General features: G+C 49.3%; 1 protein-coding gene across 10 annotated transcripts in view; it reads right to left on the reverse strand.

The window, feature by feature from the left end:
- The window catches only part of LOC103759660 (histone-lysine N-methyltransferase EHMT1), a 110,627-nt gene that overhangs the window by 36,184 nt on the left and 59,260 nt on the right, over positions 1-15,183 (reverse strand). For 8 of the 10 annotated variants that reach the window (XM_029960499.1, XM_029960498.1, XM_029960496.1 and 5 more), the window contains exons 3-4: positions 8,275-8,831; positions 5,655-5,696 (exon numbers count right to left, since the gene is read on the reverse strand). In XM_029960499.1, coding sequence (XP_029816359.1) covers positions 5,655-5,696; positions 8,275-8,831 — 599 coding nt within the window. The remainder of the gene's footprint in view (positions 1-5,654; positions 5,697-8,274; positions 8,832-15,183) is intronic. The other 2 variants (XM_029960502.1, XM_029960494.1) reach the window with 1 other exon arrangement.

The following is a 15,183-nucleotide window of genomic DNA, read 5'->3' on the forward strand; positions in this document are numbered from 1 at the left end:
CCTGCATTTTGTGTCCTTTATGTGCAGGTTCTTGCAATTGGTCTCTGATAAAAGGTGTTGTTATTCCCAAACATGAGGAATTCACATTCAAAACATGCCAGACCGTTTGGAAGAATATAATCCAATTTCTAAATTAAAAAGTAGTGTGTTATTAGCTTGTGGTTCTTCTCTGCCCCTGTAATTACAGCACGGAAATAAATTTAAAATCTTCAATACATGGCAACTGCTAAATGTGACTTTTTCATGGCAATTCTGGTAAAACAGGTAGGGGGGTTTTTTAAATCAAATTAGGTCTTGTGAGATCTGGTTTATCACTTGGAGGCATATGCAGCCATGGTAAAGAACAAGAATTCCCACAAGGAGGTGAGCAGATCTCTCAGGGGATCTGATGGCATGGGAGATGAGCAGGCATATCTCTCTCATAGATAGATAGATAGATAGATAGAGGTAAAAATTAAATATTACATCTAAGGACTGCAATAAAAAGGATCAGCCCAGATTTGTAAGCACTTACAGCCAGTTTTCTCACCATCTTTCCTCATTCTCAGCCACATAAAACAGTTACATCTTTGCTGCTCTTATTAAATTTTACACCTTCAAAAGTGGATTTAGTGGATGAAAGTTCATTCTTTTCCCATTTCTGATGTCCCTGAATTCTGCCCTTCACTCGAGGCTGCAGCTACAGCCCGTCCTGGTCTCCTGCACTGAGCTCTTCTGCTCTGCTCTATCCACTCCAAATCTAAATGTTCCCAGAAGAGAGGCTTTGCTAGGCCAGCACTCTGTTCTTCCTGGGAATTTCTGCTTCCTTATAATCCCAGTCAAGCACTCCTGAGCCCTTCCTTGCACAGACAGCTCTGCTTCCTTCCCTGCCCAGGTACACCCAGCTCCTCTCGGGGAGGTGAGGGAGCAGCTTCCAAGAAAAGCAGCAAAGGAAAAGTCAGACTGTGCCTTTGGGAGGCGGTCAGTGGGTGCCAGGCTATGTGGGCATGACACCCTCCCACCTAAGCAAAGCAGAAACAAGGAATGACAGTGATCCATTTAAACCCAAAGCTCTCAGCCCCACCTGTGACCCCCCAGACCATCAGAGGACTCCTTCAAAATGCTGCTCAGCCCCTTGAGCTCCAGCGACTTTCCTGCCAGGGAAACTGTCCAAGGAAAGCCTCAGGTGTGGGTTTTTCCTGCCTCCAAGCCCTGGCACCCTGTGGCCCAGCCCAGGGCTGGCAGGACCCAGCTCTGAGCCACCTCTGTGGGGTGCAGAGCCGCTGGCACAGCCCGGCCATCCACGCCTGAGGAAAGGGCCTCAAGGTCCAACAGGGGATATCCAGATTTGGACATTGAGAAAAACTTTTTCTCAGAAAGGGTTGGAAAGCATTGGAATGGGCTGCCCAGGGAAGTGATGTAGTCATCATTCCTGGAAGAGTTCAAACAACATGTGGGTGTGGCACTTAAGGACATGGTGGTGGTGCTGGTTGATGGTTGGACTTGATGATCTTAAAGGTCTTTTCCAACTGTAACAATTCCATGCTCCTGCCACATGCCACCTTCTTCCAGTTTCATGATGGACAGGCTCCTCCTGCCCTCCCTGTTCCCAGCACAAGGCACAGGTATCCACAAAACTTCTCAGTGTCCAGCCAAGCAAACTCCCTTTTCCCAGCACAGGACACTCGTGCTGGCAAAGCACAAAAAGGGGGTTGCAAGCAGCAGGTGCTGCAACAATTGCTACTCAGCATCCACTCATCCAGCGTGGTGTGACAAATCCAACACATTCCTGCTTCCTTTCCTGGAGATCCAGAGTCCTAAAGGTGGAAAATGTCAGACCAGCAAAGCTGGGCCTGCACCAAGAGAACCATGTTGGGCAAGTGAACCACAGCTTTGGATGAGCTCTTGGACATGGACTGATCTGCTAAGGTCACTAGTGAGGGAACACAACCTTTGAGTTTTATAACTGATTTTTAACTGAGCAATTGGATGAAGTTCATCCTCCTTCCCTCCCACCAGCAAACATTCAAGAGACCAGCGGTGCTTTCATCCAACACCTCCATGGGCCCACTGAAAACAACCAAATCACAGGTGAACAGCACCATTCCTGACCCTAAACAAGCTCCACTGGTGTTCAAAACAGCCAGGGTTGCCTTCTTTCTTCTCCAATTATATTTACCAATCAAGCACAGAGGAGTACAGAGAGGACAATTCCACATAAAGAAAACTCCAGGACACGGTTTGAGCTCCCTGTGCTCACATGTTGTACTAACCCTCACATATGTGGGCCACTGGAGGCCAAGAAAGGAGCAAAAAGTGAGATAGAAAAAGAAATTGCATCACAACATCTTCATTTCTTGCAGCTTCTCGTGTGGTATCAGCTCATCCTAAGCAAAAGGCTGCAATGTCTCTATTTCATCTTGGGCATTGCAAGGAAAAGTGAAGAAGCTGGACAGCTACTTCAACATTTCTAACAATGCTTGTGTCAGCAAACAGCAAAAATGGACCAGCACCATTGGGAGAAATAGTCAAGAAAACTGCTTAGATTAGGGCAAGAACACAATATTTTATCTGTTTACAGGAATTAAACTCAAGTGCTTTCTACACTTCAGTGGGATCGACCACATTTCTGTTACTGGCACAGAAGTCCCTTAGAGCAGCAGGGGGAAGTTACTAAAAATGGCAAAAGATAGAATATCCTCAGGTTTTTGGGTTTTTTTCCCCTGAAAGCGAAAATGCAGAACAAACACTCCTAATTAACCCCCGTGTCCGTTTGACAGACCACACACTGCATTCTCCCCACAGCCCGGCAATTAAGGAAGGGGTTTTTGGGTTTTTTCCCCTGAAAGCAAAAATGCAGAACAAACACTCCTAATCAACCCCCGTGTCCGTTTGACAGACCACACACTGCATTCTCCCCACAGCCCAGCAATTAAGGAAGGGGTTTTTTCCATGAGCAAATCCAGCAAGCTGGAAGGGGAAAACCAGAGCAGAATCCATCCTAGTGCTGGTGGAAGGACACAGGCACAAGTCCTGCTGGTCCTGCCTGGAGCAGGGCAGCTCTGGAGAGCTCTGCAGAAGGACTGACACCCTCGATGCCTCAAACCACCCCAGGCTTAGATGGACTTGCTTTCTTATTTTCTTTTCTTTTAAAGACTTTCATCTCTGGCATAAAACAAGCTGGAAACCAAAGCCAAGTGGCCAGGAGGACTAAACTAAGCAGCACTGCCACGGGGCAGCACAGCAGCTGTCAGGGAGCTGCTCTGTTCCCTCCATCCACCGGGCAGGGGGGGACAGGATTTGTACCAAGGCGCTGCCTTTGAAGAGCACGAAGCAGCAGCTCCCAGGGGGATCTGCCTCTAACAGCTGGTGAATGGTATTTAAGCAAGAAATATCAGTCTGCTATAAAAAATTGATCACAGGCAGATGACAGTGCCCGTAGGAGCTGCAGTGGTGCTGCTCCCCCTTTGCTGTGCTGCTGAAGGATTATGTTTTTACTGCTGAATTTCAGGATCCCGAGCAAGCCTTACCTTGGAGCAACAGACAGAAACCTGCAAGGCTTTGGTCTTAATCTAGATGAGACAAGGCTGATCCACCCTTTATCTGCTGATCAACATGTGCCCATCAGAGGAGGGATTCTGTTTTGACTTCATTAGAGTTACATTGATTTGAGTGCAGTCACTTCTCTGCATAAAATCACGGTGGTTTAGGCTGCCAGGCAGGCTGAGCTTAAGTGTGGATGTTCCTACAAACCTGCATTTAATGGGTTTCTGAAGTGTAGATGTTCCTACAAACCTGCATTTAATGGGTTTCTGAACCAGAGTATTCAGAGGTGTGGGCTCTCATGCCTGTGCCCTCCTGGATGGAGCAGCTCCAGGGGAAGGGAGTGTCACAAACCAGTCAAAATGAAACAGGGGAGCTCAGACCAGATGTGACAACAAGGCTCCTGACAGAAATAGATCTGCTGGGGGTTAGGACAGTTATTTCTGTGGGCTGTGGTCGGCACTGGGGCAGCACCAGCACAATCAGTTAAATGCAAAATTTAATGTACTGCACAGCACACCTTCACCTCCCACCTCCCTCTGTAGGAACCCCTCTGTGTGAGCAGTAAAATGGCACCCTGTGGCCTTGTCACTCCTGAACATTTCCCATCAGGGAAGAGGTTGAAGGGTCTGGAGGAGCCCTACAAGTTGTGGCTGAGGGCACTGGGTTTGTTCAGCTGGAGGAGACTGAGGTCAGACCTCACCAGGGTCTGCAGCTCCTCCTGAGGGGCAGCTCCATCTCTGCTCTCCGTGAGCAGTGACAGCACCCAGGGAATGGCTGGAGCTGTGTCAGGGCAGGGTCAGGTTGGATCTCAGCAAAAGGTTCTTCCCCCAGAGGGTGGTTGGCACTGACCAGGCTCCCCAGGGCAGTGGGCACAGCCCCAAGGCTGCCAGACCTCCAGGAGGGTTTGGACAAGGCTCTGAGGGACAGGGTGGGATTGTTGGGGTGTCTGTGCAGGGCCAGGAGTTGGACTGGATGGTCCTTGTGGGTCCTTCCAGCTCAGGATGTTCTGTGATATTTAACTGTGGCCAAGCTCTCACACATGAACTTCACACTTTCAGTCTGCCCATGAATACCCTGATACCCTCTGGAGAGATTCCTTGCTGGACCTTCTGGGTTCACCCAGGCTGGCAGAGCCCCTGCCATCAGCCAAGAGCTCTGTTTCACTGCACCCTGTGCTTTTTATTTACTCCCCCCCAAAGAAACAACATTCCCATCCTCATCCCCATTAGGCCCTGCACTTTTATTTTAAATTCTCTGCATATTGGAGGGTCTGAGCTTGCTGAGCAACCCCAGACACCTGCAGTCCTCCAGTTGCCACCTGCCTGGCCCCAGGAGATGGAACACAAGGTGTTCTTAGGTTAGAGCTCCCACAGAGCTGGGCACTGACATGGAATACCCAGCCCTGTGTGCACACAGAGAGAAGGCATTACCAGCTCTGGGATCAGATTCTCAGTGGCAACACTGCTTGAAGGTATAGTTTGATGAATATTGGTAGAAACACCAGCATAAGCAAAGCACCTCCCACATCAAGTTCCTCCTCCCTGCCTGGGGTTTGTCTTCCCCAGGTTAAACTGGGCTCACAGTGTGAATCAGGCCAAAATGCTCATTTAATGCAGATTTTTGCACTGTTCCTTCTGACAGTTCAGTTCCCCCATCCCAGTCCCCTGCACAGCATAAAAAATACCACCACAAACACACACCTCAAACTCCTGCCTTGTGGTCACTGAGCCGTGGAAACAGAACTCGGGATTCCCCACTGAGCCACCTGCTCCTCCTGTCACCAAAGAGAACTCTGGGATGCTTTCAGTACCTTTATCAGCCTTTATGCCTCATGTTTTAATGATGTTAAGCTCAGAAATTGGAGTTTTCAAGCAGGAGATGCCTTCTCCAAGCACGGGACACACACACATACACAGAGAGAGTTGTCTTTCAGTCTGGCCTGGAAACTTTCGGGTTCTTAAGGGGATTGTAAATGGATTAGCAACAAAAGAAAGATTCTTCTGAAAGGTACAACACTTGTGTTACTGCTCTACTCAAAAGTGGAGCAGAAATGATGCTGCCAACAACCCTTCTGAGGTCTCTGTTCAAAAACCACCTTAACATGCGACAACATCAATTAAAAGTGTCACCTGTTTCAGATTCAGCTTCGATCCCAATTCAGGAAGCAACTCCTAAACAGAGAAAAAGCTGGTTAAACTGGTGAGAAAATTCTTTTCTTCCTTTCAGAGACCAATTCACACGTGCAGGAAAAGGCTACCAAGGTCCCCTGGCAGCTACCGGATTACAGAAAACAATTCTTTGTCCCCAGTGGGTTTCTGCAGGAGCCAGGGGGAACAAATGCTTACACTTTGCAGGCAACAAAATACCTTCCTCCCTTCCTTCTCCCAGGCAACACAGCTCTGCAAGAACAGTCCTACCAAGAAAACAACAATGCTCTAAGAAATATTAGCAAAGAAAACCACTGTGTCCTGTAACATCAGCTTCTGGGTGATTTCCACAATTTATTTCCTGGGATACAGCACCTGATTTCATGGTGGTTTTTGAAAGGGAAAAGGTGTGAACGTGGAAAAGCTCCTGCACTGCTGGGCCGAGGAGCCTCTTCTGAGCAGCTCAACAAAGAAATAATCAGGGCAGAAAAATGACAACGAGCAAGGACTCTGCTCCTTCAAAGAAAATAGCATGTAAATTCTAAAGACAATGGGGAAAAATTAGGTAGCAATTATCAGGAAGGCTGAACACAACAGATGTTTTATTGTCTTGCAGTACTGAGATCAAATCTTGGGTTCATGTTCAACTGCAGAGGCTTGAGCAGAGAACATGGGAACAGCCTCTTCTCACCACCCTTCCTGGGAATGTTGCTTCTCTCCCTATTTTAAGCCCAAGGCAAATGGCCAGAGGAGCTGAGGACTGGCTGTGTACTATCCAGAGCAGCCCAACGAGTAGAGACTTTGGTTTTTGAAGCCACTTTTATGGTGTGAGCAAATAAGGATCACCAGCACCGTCCCTGAGTGTGGTGTCCCAGCTCTCCAAGTGCTCCCAAACTCCACACACCACTTCCTAGAGACAGACCTTACAGCCCAAGGGTTGAATATAAATATTCTTCTGATGTATCATAAAATATGAATGAGGAAAACACTCCCTCCTAACGGAGCAGAGACCAGACTTTTAAAAGGGAATTGCCCCTTTCAACCGCTCGGCCCCATGGGATCACTCCCTGTGGAATTCCATGAGGGTCTGAGGGTTTTCCTGGCCTACTTTCAGTGCACAATAGGCTGCTGGAGGAAAGCTGAGAGGGAATTTGGGCTGCAAAGCCTTCTTTGGGTAAGAGACAGCCTGAAGGGAGGTGTTCATCCAGCTGCACTGGGGCACCTGGGCTCCCCCTGCCCAAAACACAGCGGGCTCACAGAGCAGGGAACTCCAAAGCAACCAGGGCAAGACAGAGGGGAAATGAGTGGTTTGGGAGACTGGTTGGGAAATCATGGCAGGCAGGCAGGCAGCAGTTCCTGCCCTGCTATCAAGGCTGGGTGCCCACAGGTTTGTTATCTTGCTGTGCTCTTTGGACTCCCACCTGCTCCCGGAGGCACAGGTGCCACCGGCACCTTTCCCCATCTGAGGCTGGCAAGGTGCCACCCCTCCCTTTTCCTTTTCCCTCTCTCTTGCCCTGCTCCAGATCACAGCAACCCACAGCTCTGAGCCCTTCACGTCTCAGTGCTGCTGTGCTGCCACACGTGGGGGACACGTGAGGATCACTCTGGGTTTGCTGGATGGTGTCAGTGACCCATCACACCCACCCCTGAGAAGCTGCAGCAGCTTCCACGCCTTCCTGGGAGTCATCCCATTGCCAAGCAGGGTTGGCAATCCCTTCCTTGACCTAAAAGGCTGGTCTCCCTCCACCATCAGCACAGCAAGAGGATCCAGTTCTCTGTAGTTAAATATAAAGCAGCACAGGGATGAAGACCAACTGCTTGTAGTGGAGACTTGCCTGCTCCAGGATCTATTCCCTACCCCTTGCAAAGAACCAAAAAGCTAACTAAAAGACCCAAACTTGTCTCATGGCAAAGAAAGGTCCATTTCTTCCCCTCACTGTAACATGAACACACCAAATGACAACTCCTTTTGCCTCCTAACAAAAAAGGCAGAGCTCTGTTTTGTGAAGTGGTGGTAAATCCAACCTGAGGATTCTGGAGTGAACATTTCCTCACAAGCTGCATTTCTGCAGGCAACAGAGAGGGAAAACATCATCTGGTTTAGCCCATAATGATTCCTACAGCAATGCAATCAAGCTGCCTAACAGATCAGCCTCTTGACAGCCTCCAAGCTTAGGAGAAGCCTCAAGTTTACATGCTATGCTTAATTTCCTTTGGGTCGACCTTAGAAGAAATCTAATTTGTTTCACAGGCAGCTCTGGATGTCAGCAGACAACAAGCAACAGAGCCATGAGGGAGAGGCCATTTAGTGTCCCACATAGATCTGTTGGAGAAGGCAATCAATCAATTATATATTTAGAAACACATTGGGGACGGGAGCTGATGGTGGCAATGTGACTATATTTTGGTCTCTCTGTCTGTCTGTGGGAAGAGAACAATAAAAATAAATATATTAATAATATATATATTTTAGAAAAAATTGAAAAAATAAATCCATCCAGTGGGCCACCTCTGAATTACACATTCCCATGCAGGCAGGATTCCCTCACACACCCAGGGAAAGCCGAGAGCAACCCGAGGCAGTGCTGGGCAGATACATTACCAGGCTGGGGGTGGGTTTAGGCATTGTCTTCCGTGCTCTGTGGACCTTGACTTCAGCATTAGCAGCAGGGCCTTTTTTAGCATCCATGTCCTTACTGCCCTCCCCGAGCTTGCTTGGCATCGTGGCTTGGAGCTGGGAAAAGGGGCCCACAGTCCTGCCCTTGCCCGCTCCTCCAGGCAGGGTTTTTGCAGCATGGCCGGTGAGGGAAGCAAAGGTGCTGGTAGTCCTTAGGGGCTGCTCCTGTGCCATCTGCTTGGTCAGGATATACCCATTGCTCCCTGTGACAGAAGTCTGTGTGAAGTCATTTGCTTTCAGGTGGTTTTGCTTCCCAGTCTCTCCGTCCCGCTCCGAAATGCCGTTCTCTGCTATCCTATTTAATTTAGTCCCAGAGTCCTGCTGGCTCACTTTCGTGTTGTCCTGAGTGTTTTTGGCTGGGTTTGGGTGCCCTCCAGCCTCGCTGTGCTCACAGGAACCGTTGGTTTCACCGTCTACTGCCATTTTTGGTTCCCCCACTTGCTTCTCCGTAGCGCTTTCATCTGCAGCCATGGCATTAAACCCTGGAGGAAGAGGGAGGAGAGGGAGGGAGAGAGGAGAAAAGGGTCACAAGTGGTATCAAAGCTCCAAAGGGAAGCTACAGCTACTTACAGTGGCTAATGAGGAGCAACCCTCTCCTCCAGAAACTGCTCGACACGTATCACAGAACCACAGAATTGGTGAGGCTGGAAAAGACCTCCAGGATCATCCAACCTCACACCAAACATCACCACGTCAACTAAACCACAGTCCTCTTATGCTGCTCACTCACCCACCCACCCAGCTCACCTGGATGCCCACGGGGTGACATTTGGGGTGGGTGGCTCAGGTGACAGCAGTGCATTCATCCTCACTGGCCTCAGCTGCAGACGTGGCAAACATTCCCTTTCCCTTTCCCTGTCACTCCATTTATTGGACTGTGTGTCAACACCTCTCCTGGCAAAGAAAACACTGCCCATTCTTGCACCTGGATCTCTGGCAAAGCCCTTCCCAAGGCCAGGCTGACCCAGGAGAGCTGTGCTGGGAGGGCTGTGTTGGTGGCACAGACATGGTAGAGCTGTATGGGTGAGTTTTTGTGGCACTGACACAGCTCAGCAGCCAAACCTACATCAGGGCTCTGCTGCTACAGGAGACATCACAAGGAACAACTCCCTGGCAATCCCAGCTCTCCCGGGGATGTTGTCTACTGGAGTCTGGCTCTTTACCTGGGACAAAGCAGGACAGAATTCATGGTGTCATCTCAGAGGTAACAGCCAGAGCAAACACATGGGTGAAGCATGTTAAATGCAGTTCTAGGCTAAAATAATTATATGATTCAAATGCAGCGAGATTTTTGCAGCCTGACTAAGAGTTAACACACAGCTAAAACATCAATACCCATGTGAAACCTTTCCAAACATTTCCCTGCTCCCCCATCAGTGAATTTTTCCCATCAGAGATTTCAGACCCAAGCTGAAAAAAATCTGAGTATGAATTCCATGTACTTGCAGGGAAGTTTGTGACATGACCAACCAGCAGCTCCCCAGGAAACCAGGAGTGGTAACAGTTCACTGGCATGACCAGTAAAACGATTCCATCAACCTGCTGTTAGGGATTCCTTGGCTTGCTTTCCTTCCAGAGGCCAGAATTATGAGGAGCAACACAAGAACCAGGGAGAGCTGTGTCTGAGTGGGCTGTCAGGGCAGGGGGGATTGAGTCACAACCAGCTCCCATCAAAGCAGTTCTCACCTACAGTATCAGAAGAGCCTGGAGTCACACTGGAGGACAACTCTGCAAGCCAGACCAGCTCCCTGGGATCAGCATCTCATTTCCCACTGCTCTTGAAGCCCAAACACTCAAGGAAAACAACATTATGAATCACAGAATCATTAAGGTTGGAAAAGACTTCCAAGATCATTGAGTCCAACCTTTGACCAACCCCCACCCAGAGCACTGAGTGCCACGTCCTTGGACACCTCCAGGGCTGGGGACTCCACCACCTCCCTGGGCAGCCCCTTCCAGTGCCTGACCACTCTTTCAGCAAAGAAATTCCTCCTGATGTCCAACCTGACCCTCCCCTGGCACAGCTGGAGGCCATTCCCTCTCCTCCTGTCCCTTGTTCCCTGGGAGCAGAGCCCGACCCCCCCCCAGCTCCCCCCTCCTGTCAGGGGGTTGCAGAGCCAGAAGGTCCCCCCTGAGCCTCCTTTTCTCCAGGCTGAGCCCCCCCAGCACCCCCAGCTGCTCCTCACATGACTTACAAATGCCTCTTCTGACCTGGCACAAACCCCATGCCAGCAGTGACTGAGGGCTCTCCAAGCAGGAGACACCAAAACACCCGGTTTGGTAATGGGAAAACAGGAGTTGCCGCCCCAGCCCTCACCTCCACCTGCTGCCTCTCGCACCACCCAGACCCTTCTGAGGACAGAAAGAGGTACAAGGGGTTGGTTTTGGCAGGAACAACTCTGGGAGAAGATAAAGTGCTACTTCATTCACCATTTTATTTAACTCTTTGAAAAGCTTTGGGCAGAGGGAGCCACAACTGTGCCCTTATTCTTTCAACCCTTGCTTCTCTTTCTGCATTTGGTGTCTTTAAAAGACCATGTTGTGGCCATATAAGCAACTATTGCAGCCAAGTCAGTGCCAGGGGAAAAAAAAAACATCAAAACAACAAAAAATGAGCTCCCTAACCACAGCTGGAGGTAAAATTTAGGCACCTGGCTAAATGAAGCCTTCAATATTTGTTGATTTAAATACTGTGCTCTCCCACCAGAGCTGTCAAATAACTTCAGTGGCTGACTATTATATAAACTGAATAAGCAGAGGGCAAGAATTGCTCTACCTGCCACAAAGGCAACCAAAACAAGGTAAATTGGAGCACTGCCCTGGGGAAAGAAAGCATCACAGAATTTATCAAAAATCCACGGAGCTAAAATTAAAATCCCACATACAGTTTCCTACACACACACACTCTTATTAAGTGTGTAAAATGTGGTCTGATTTGACTGTGGAAGTGGCATCAATCCCCTACAAACAGGCACCAGCCTTCCAAATCCCTATGACCAGAGATCTGACAGAGCAAAGATATGGAATTTCACATTCCCTGAAGTTGCACAGAACTGGAGAACTTGAGGGCAGCTGTCATGGGTGTGGTTTGGATTTAACAGGGTTTGGCACCCGCTCTCCCTGTCATTGCTCAGGGCAAAGCCAGATCCTACAGCCCAGCTCCAGCCCTGGACACCAGCACTGCCACCACTGCCTGGAGGGGATTGTCCCGCTCTGCTCTGCCCTGGGGCAGCCTCACCTGGAATGTTGGGGCAGTTTGGGGGGACACAATGGAAGGAAGATCTGAAGCCATTAGAGAGTGTCCAAAGGAGGACACGAGGATGGGGAAGGGCCTTGATTTGAGGCCGGGGGAGGACACTGAGGGCACTTGGGGTGTTCAGCTGGAGAAGAGGAGACTGAGGGCAGAGCTCATGGCAGTTCCACCTTCCTGGGCAGGGGCAGAGGAGGGGCAGGGACTGAGCTCTGCTCTGGGGGGACCAGGGACAGCACCCAGGGGATGGCTGGAGCTGTGTCAGGGCAGGGTCAGGTTGGATCTCAGCAAAAGGTTCTTCCCCCAGAGGGTGGTTGGCACTGACCAGGCTCCCCAGGGCAGTGGGCACAGCCCCAAGGCTGCCAGAGCTCCAGGAGAGTTTGGATGATCCTCTGGGGCACAGGGTGTGACTGTTGGGGATGGGCCTGTGCAGGGCCAGGAGTTGAACTCGATGGTCCTTGTGGGTCCTTCCAACTCAGGACATTCTGGGATTCTGTGACCAAGTGGGATGCAGCAAGAGGTGCCAGGATTTGGTGCCTAATGGACACACATCCACAAGAGAAAAGCTGTTATGGGAACTGCCATCAACACTCCTTGGCTGGAAGAGTCAGCAGAGGCCAAGGAGTGAATGGGAACAGAGACCACGTCCCCCTCCAGCCTCCACCAAATCCCAGACACCACTGGCAGAACCCTCCCTTTGTCTGGGGAAAGAGCACCTCCATTCTCCCACTCCCTTTTCTGGCAGCACTAAAACAAACCCATGGCTAGGTTGGAATAGCATTGTTTCCCAGAAACCAGGCTCCTGCAAGAAGCAGCACAGCCTCCTCATCCCAGGGCCTGACCTGAGCACTGAATTAAAGAGCTCCCTGTGAGGAACCAGGAGCTGCATCGCTTAATACGATGGGATAACTCTGGTTTTCCCAGCCAAAACACCTGGTCTGGTACCAGGAAAACAGGAGTTGCCATCCCAGGCTAAGGTACTGCCCCAGTGCCTCTCACTGGGAGCTCCATGTGCTGCACCCTCGGGTGACAGGACATGCCTGTGGGTGTGAGCATGTCCAGCAAGGCTCAGGTACAGCAAGTGCACAGGTGCAAGCACTGCTGAATAGGCACAATTCCACACATATTTACACCCTTGCTGAACTCTGGCTCACAGACAGCAATGGGAACAGGAACCAGAGCCAGCAGGAACCTCACAAGAAGAATACTGAACACAACAGCCCTAAGAAGCTCTTCAGCAGCACCAGACACCTAAAGAAACACTTGTTCCTGATGTGACCTTTTAATCTCCCCTTTTTCATTCCTAAAGAAAAAGTTTCAACTGAAAACCTGCTAAAAATCTTCATTTGAAACACACCTCGTGGCTGTGAGTTCTCTTGAAAATGCTGTTCAGCAGCTTCTTTGTCCTTGTGCAAGTGAATTATAAAACTAAAGTTGGTATTTCTCTAAAACTTTACAGCTTGACAGCATTCATCCGTTCTAAGTAGGCCAAAACAAGGTTTTCTCCACATTCAGTCTTCTCTCCAACTCACTCACTGCTCTTTAATCTACAACCATCCTTCCCTTAATCAAAAAGAAATGAAAGTAGAAGGTTCTAGCCCATGTCCCTGAAGTGTAAACTCCTTTACTAGAACCACTCCAGTTTTTTCAGAGCTCTTTATGCACCCCCTTTGTGCATCTTTATGCCATTTGCTGCAGGAAAAGCTTCTCCCATGGACCTCAACCCTGCCTGGATCCCCATCCAAGCATTTGGGATTAGTTAAAATCCAGGAACATGTAGAAAGGGTAACATGCCCAGAGATTTATTTTCTGTTCTGGTGCCCATTCTCTGGTGTCTGAAGTTGCCACCAAGTTGACACAAACTTCTGTAAAAACATATCCTTTAGTAACACATCTTAGTAACAGAGGGGATTTCAGACTCAGGAAGTTGGGCAGATCCATTATCCCTGTGAGTCCACGTGGCAAGGAATAATCAGTAATACATTTTAATCCCTTCTCTGAATTCCCAACTCCCTGAGAGCACTGCAGAGAGCTCCCAGCCCTCCCCAGGCTCAAGCAGAAGGGTCAGGCTTAAGTTTTCTTCTCCATGTCACAGTCATTCAAAATTCAATTAAAATTCCCATGCAGAGAACAGAATCTGATTAAAACAGGGGAGAAGATAAGACAGGGTGAGACCACCCCACCTAATTTTAGGTGGCTAAAAGGCATCTCAGCCTCCAGGGTGTCCCTAAAGCCACCACTGCAGCCAAAGGAGAGAAGCCAACAGCTCAAAAGCAGCACAGGCTGACTTTAGACATCTTTGGATAAACTAATCCCTGCCTGGGCCATGTCTAACCTGCCTGCTACCATGTCTGAGCAGAAATGAGCTGGACTACTTCAGAATTAGAATGATAACCTCAAAAATCCCCCCTAAATTAGGCAAGATTAATCCCAGCTCTGCTCTCCCAGCCCAGACACCGGTTTCCCTCTGCTGTCTTTGCTTGGATTTCCAGGCCTCCCAGCAGAGCCAGACCTGGCTCCAGCCCTGCCCTGGAGCTTGCCAGAGCTTGGTCCAGCCTGCCAAAGCCTGTCCTTGGGCAGAGCCTGTCTAACAGATGTGTTACTGTCCCCACAGCCATCCCAGACACAGCCAAAGGGGCGAAATCGCCTCTGCAGGGACCCGAGGGGACAAACACCCACCAGAGCTCCCCATCTGCAGGAGGCCAGGTATCAACTCAAAACTCTCTATTACTCTGACAATGCTCTGAAAAAAAAAATGAAGACTTAAAAAGATTTTTAAAATTCAGATTTCGCTGCTCAGCGAGACAAAACAGGAAAAACACACAAGCTTTAGGAGCCCTCACACTCCAGGCCAAACTGCAATTACCACTTGGTCTGAGGGGAAAAAAGGATGAAAAAGAAAAAGAAAGAAAGGGAAAAAATCATCTTACAAGAGAATGATCTGGAAGTTTTACTAAACATCTTGCTGCTGAGACTGGTAGAGGCAAGACACACCATTGCCCATGGATTTTCCATGCATTTCCAGAGCCCCCAGCACAGGGCCCAAGGCAGAGCCACGAGGCTTCAGTTGCTGCAAGAGAAACATCTAAGCAAAGATAAAGCTTAAATGAACTCAGCTTAAAGGAACTAAGCAAAGGCAGAGCTTAAAGGGAAAGGTCAGGCTTTGGAAGTGCAGCACAAGAACTGCATACTATTATATTTATATACACACATTTCACAGATGTTTTACCTTAAGCACTTTATCACAGATCATCTTTAAAACACCACAGATACCACAGTCTTTTATTCAATACCCAACTGTCCTGCTGGATAAACTTCTAAAAGTGAGAAATGCACCTGTTTGTAACCCCTGTGTTACAGCAGTTCCCTCCCCTCTTCCTCCCTAAAGTCATAAAAAAAGAAAACTGCAAAGCAGAGAGAACCTGACTCCAGAGGGATGAAGAGGTGGGGGCTGAAACCACACAGACAAGGGAGAAGTGGTGGCTGAGGCTCTGTGTCCACTGGAAAGGAAAGCACCCCCTCCATCACTGGAGGTTGGAGGGGTCCTGAGCAACCTGACCCAGTGAGGTCCCTGGGAGGGTGGG

Source organism: Manacus vitellinus, unplaced genomic scaffold, assembly GCF_001715985.3.
Source record: "Manacus vitellinus isolate BGI_N305 unplaced genomic scaffold, ASM171598v3 scaffold_27_pilon, whole genome shotgun sequence".
Taxonomy (NCBI): Eukaryota; Metazoa; Chordata; class Aves; order Passeriformes; family Pipridae; genus Manacus; species Manacus vitellinus.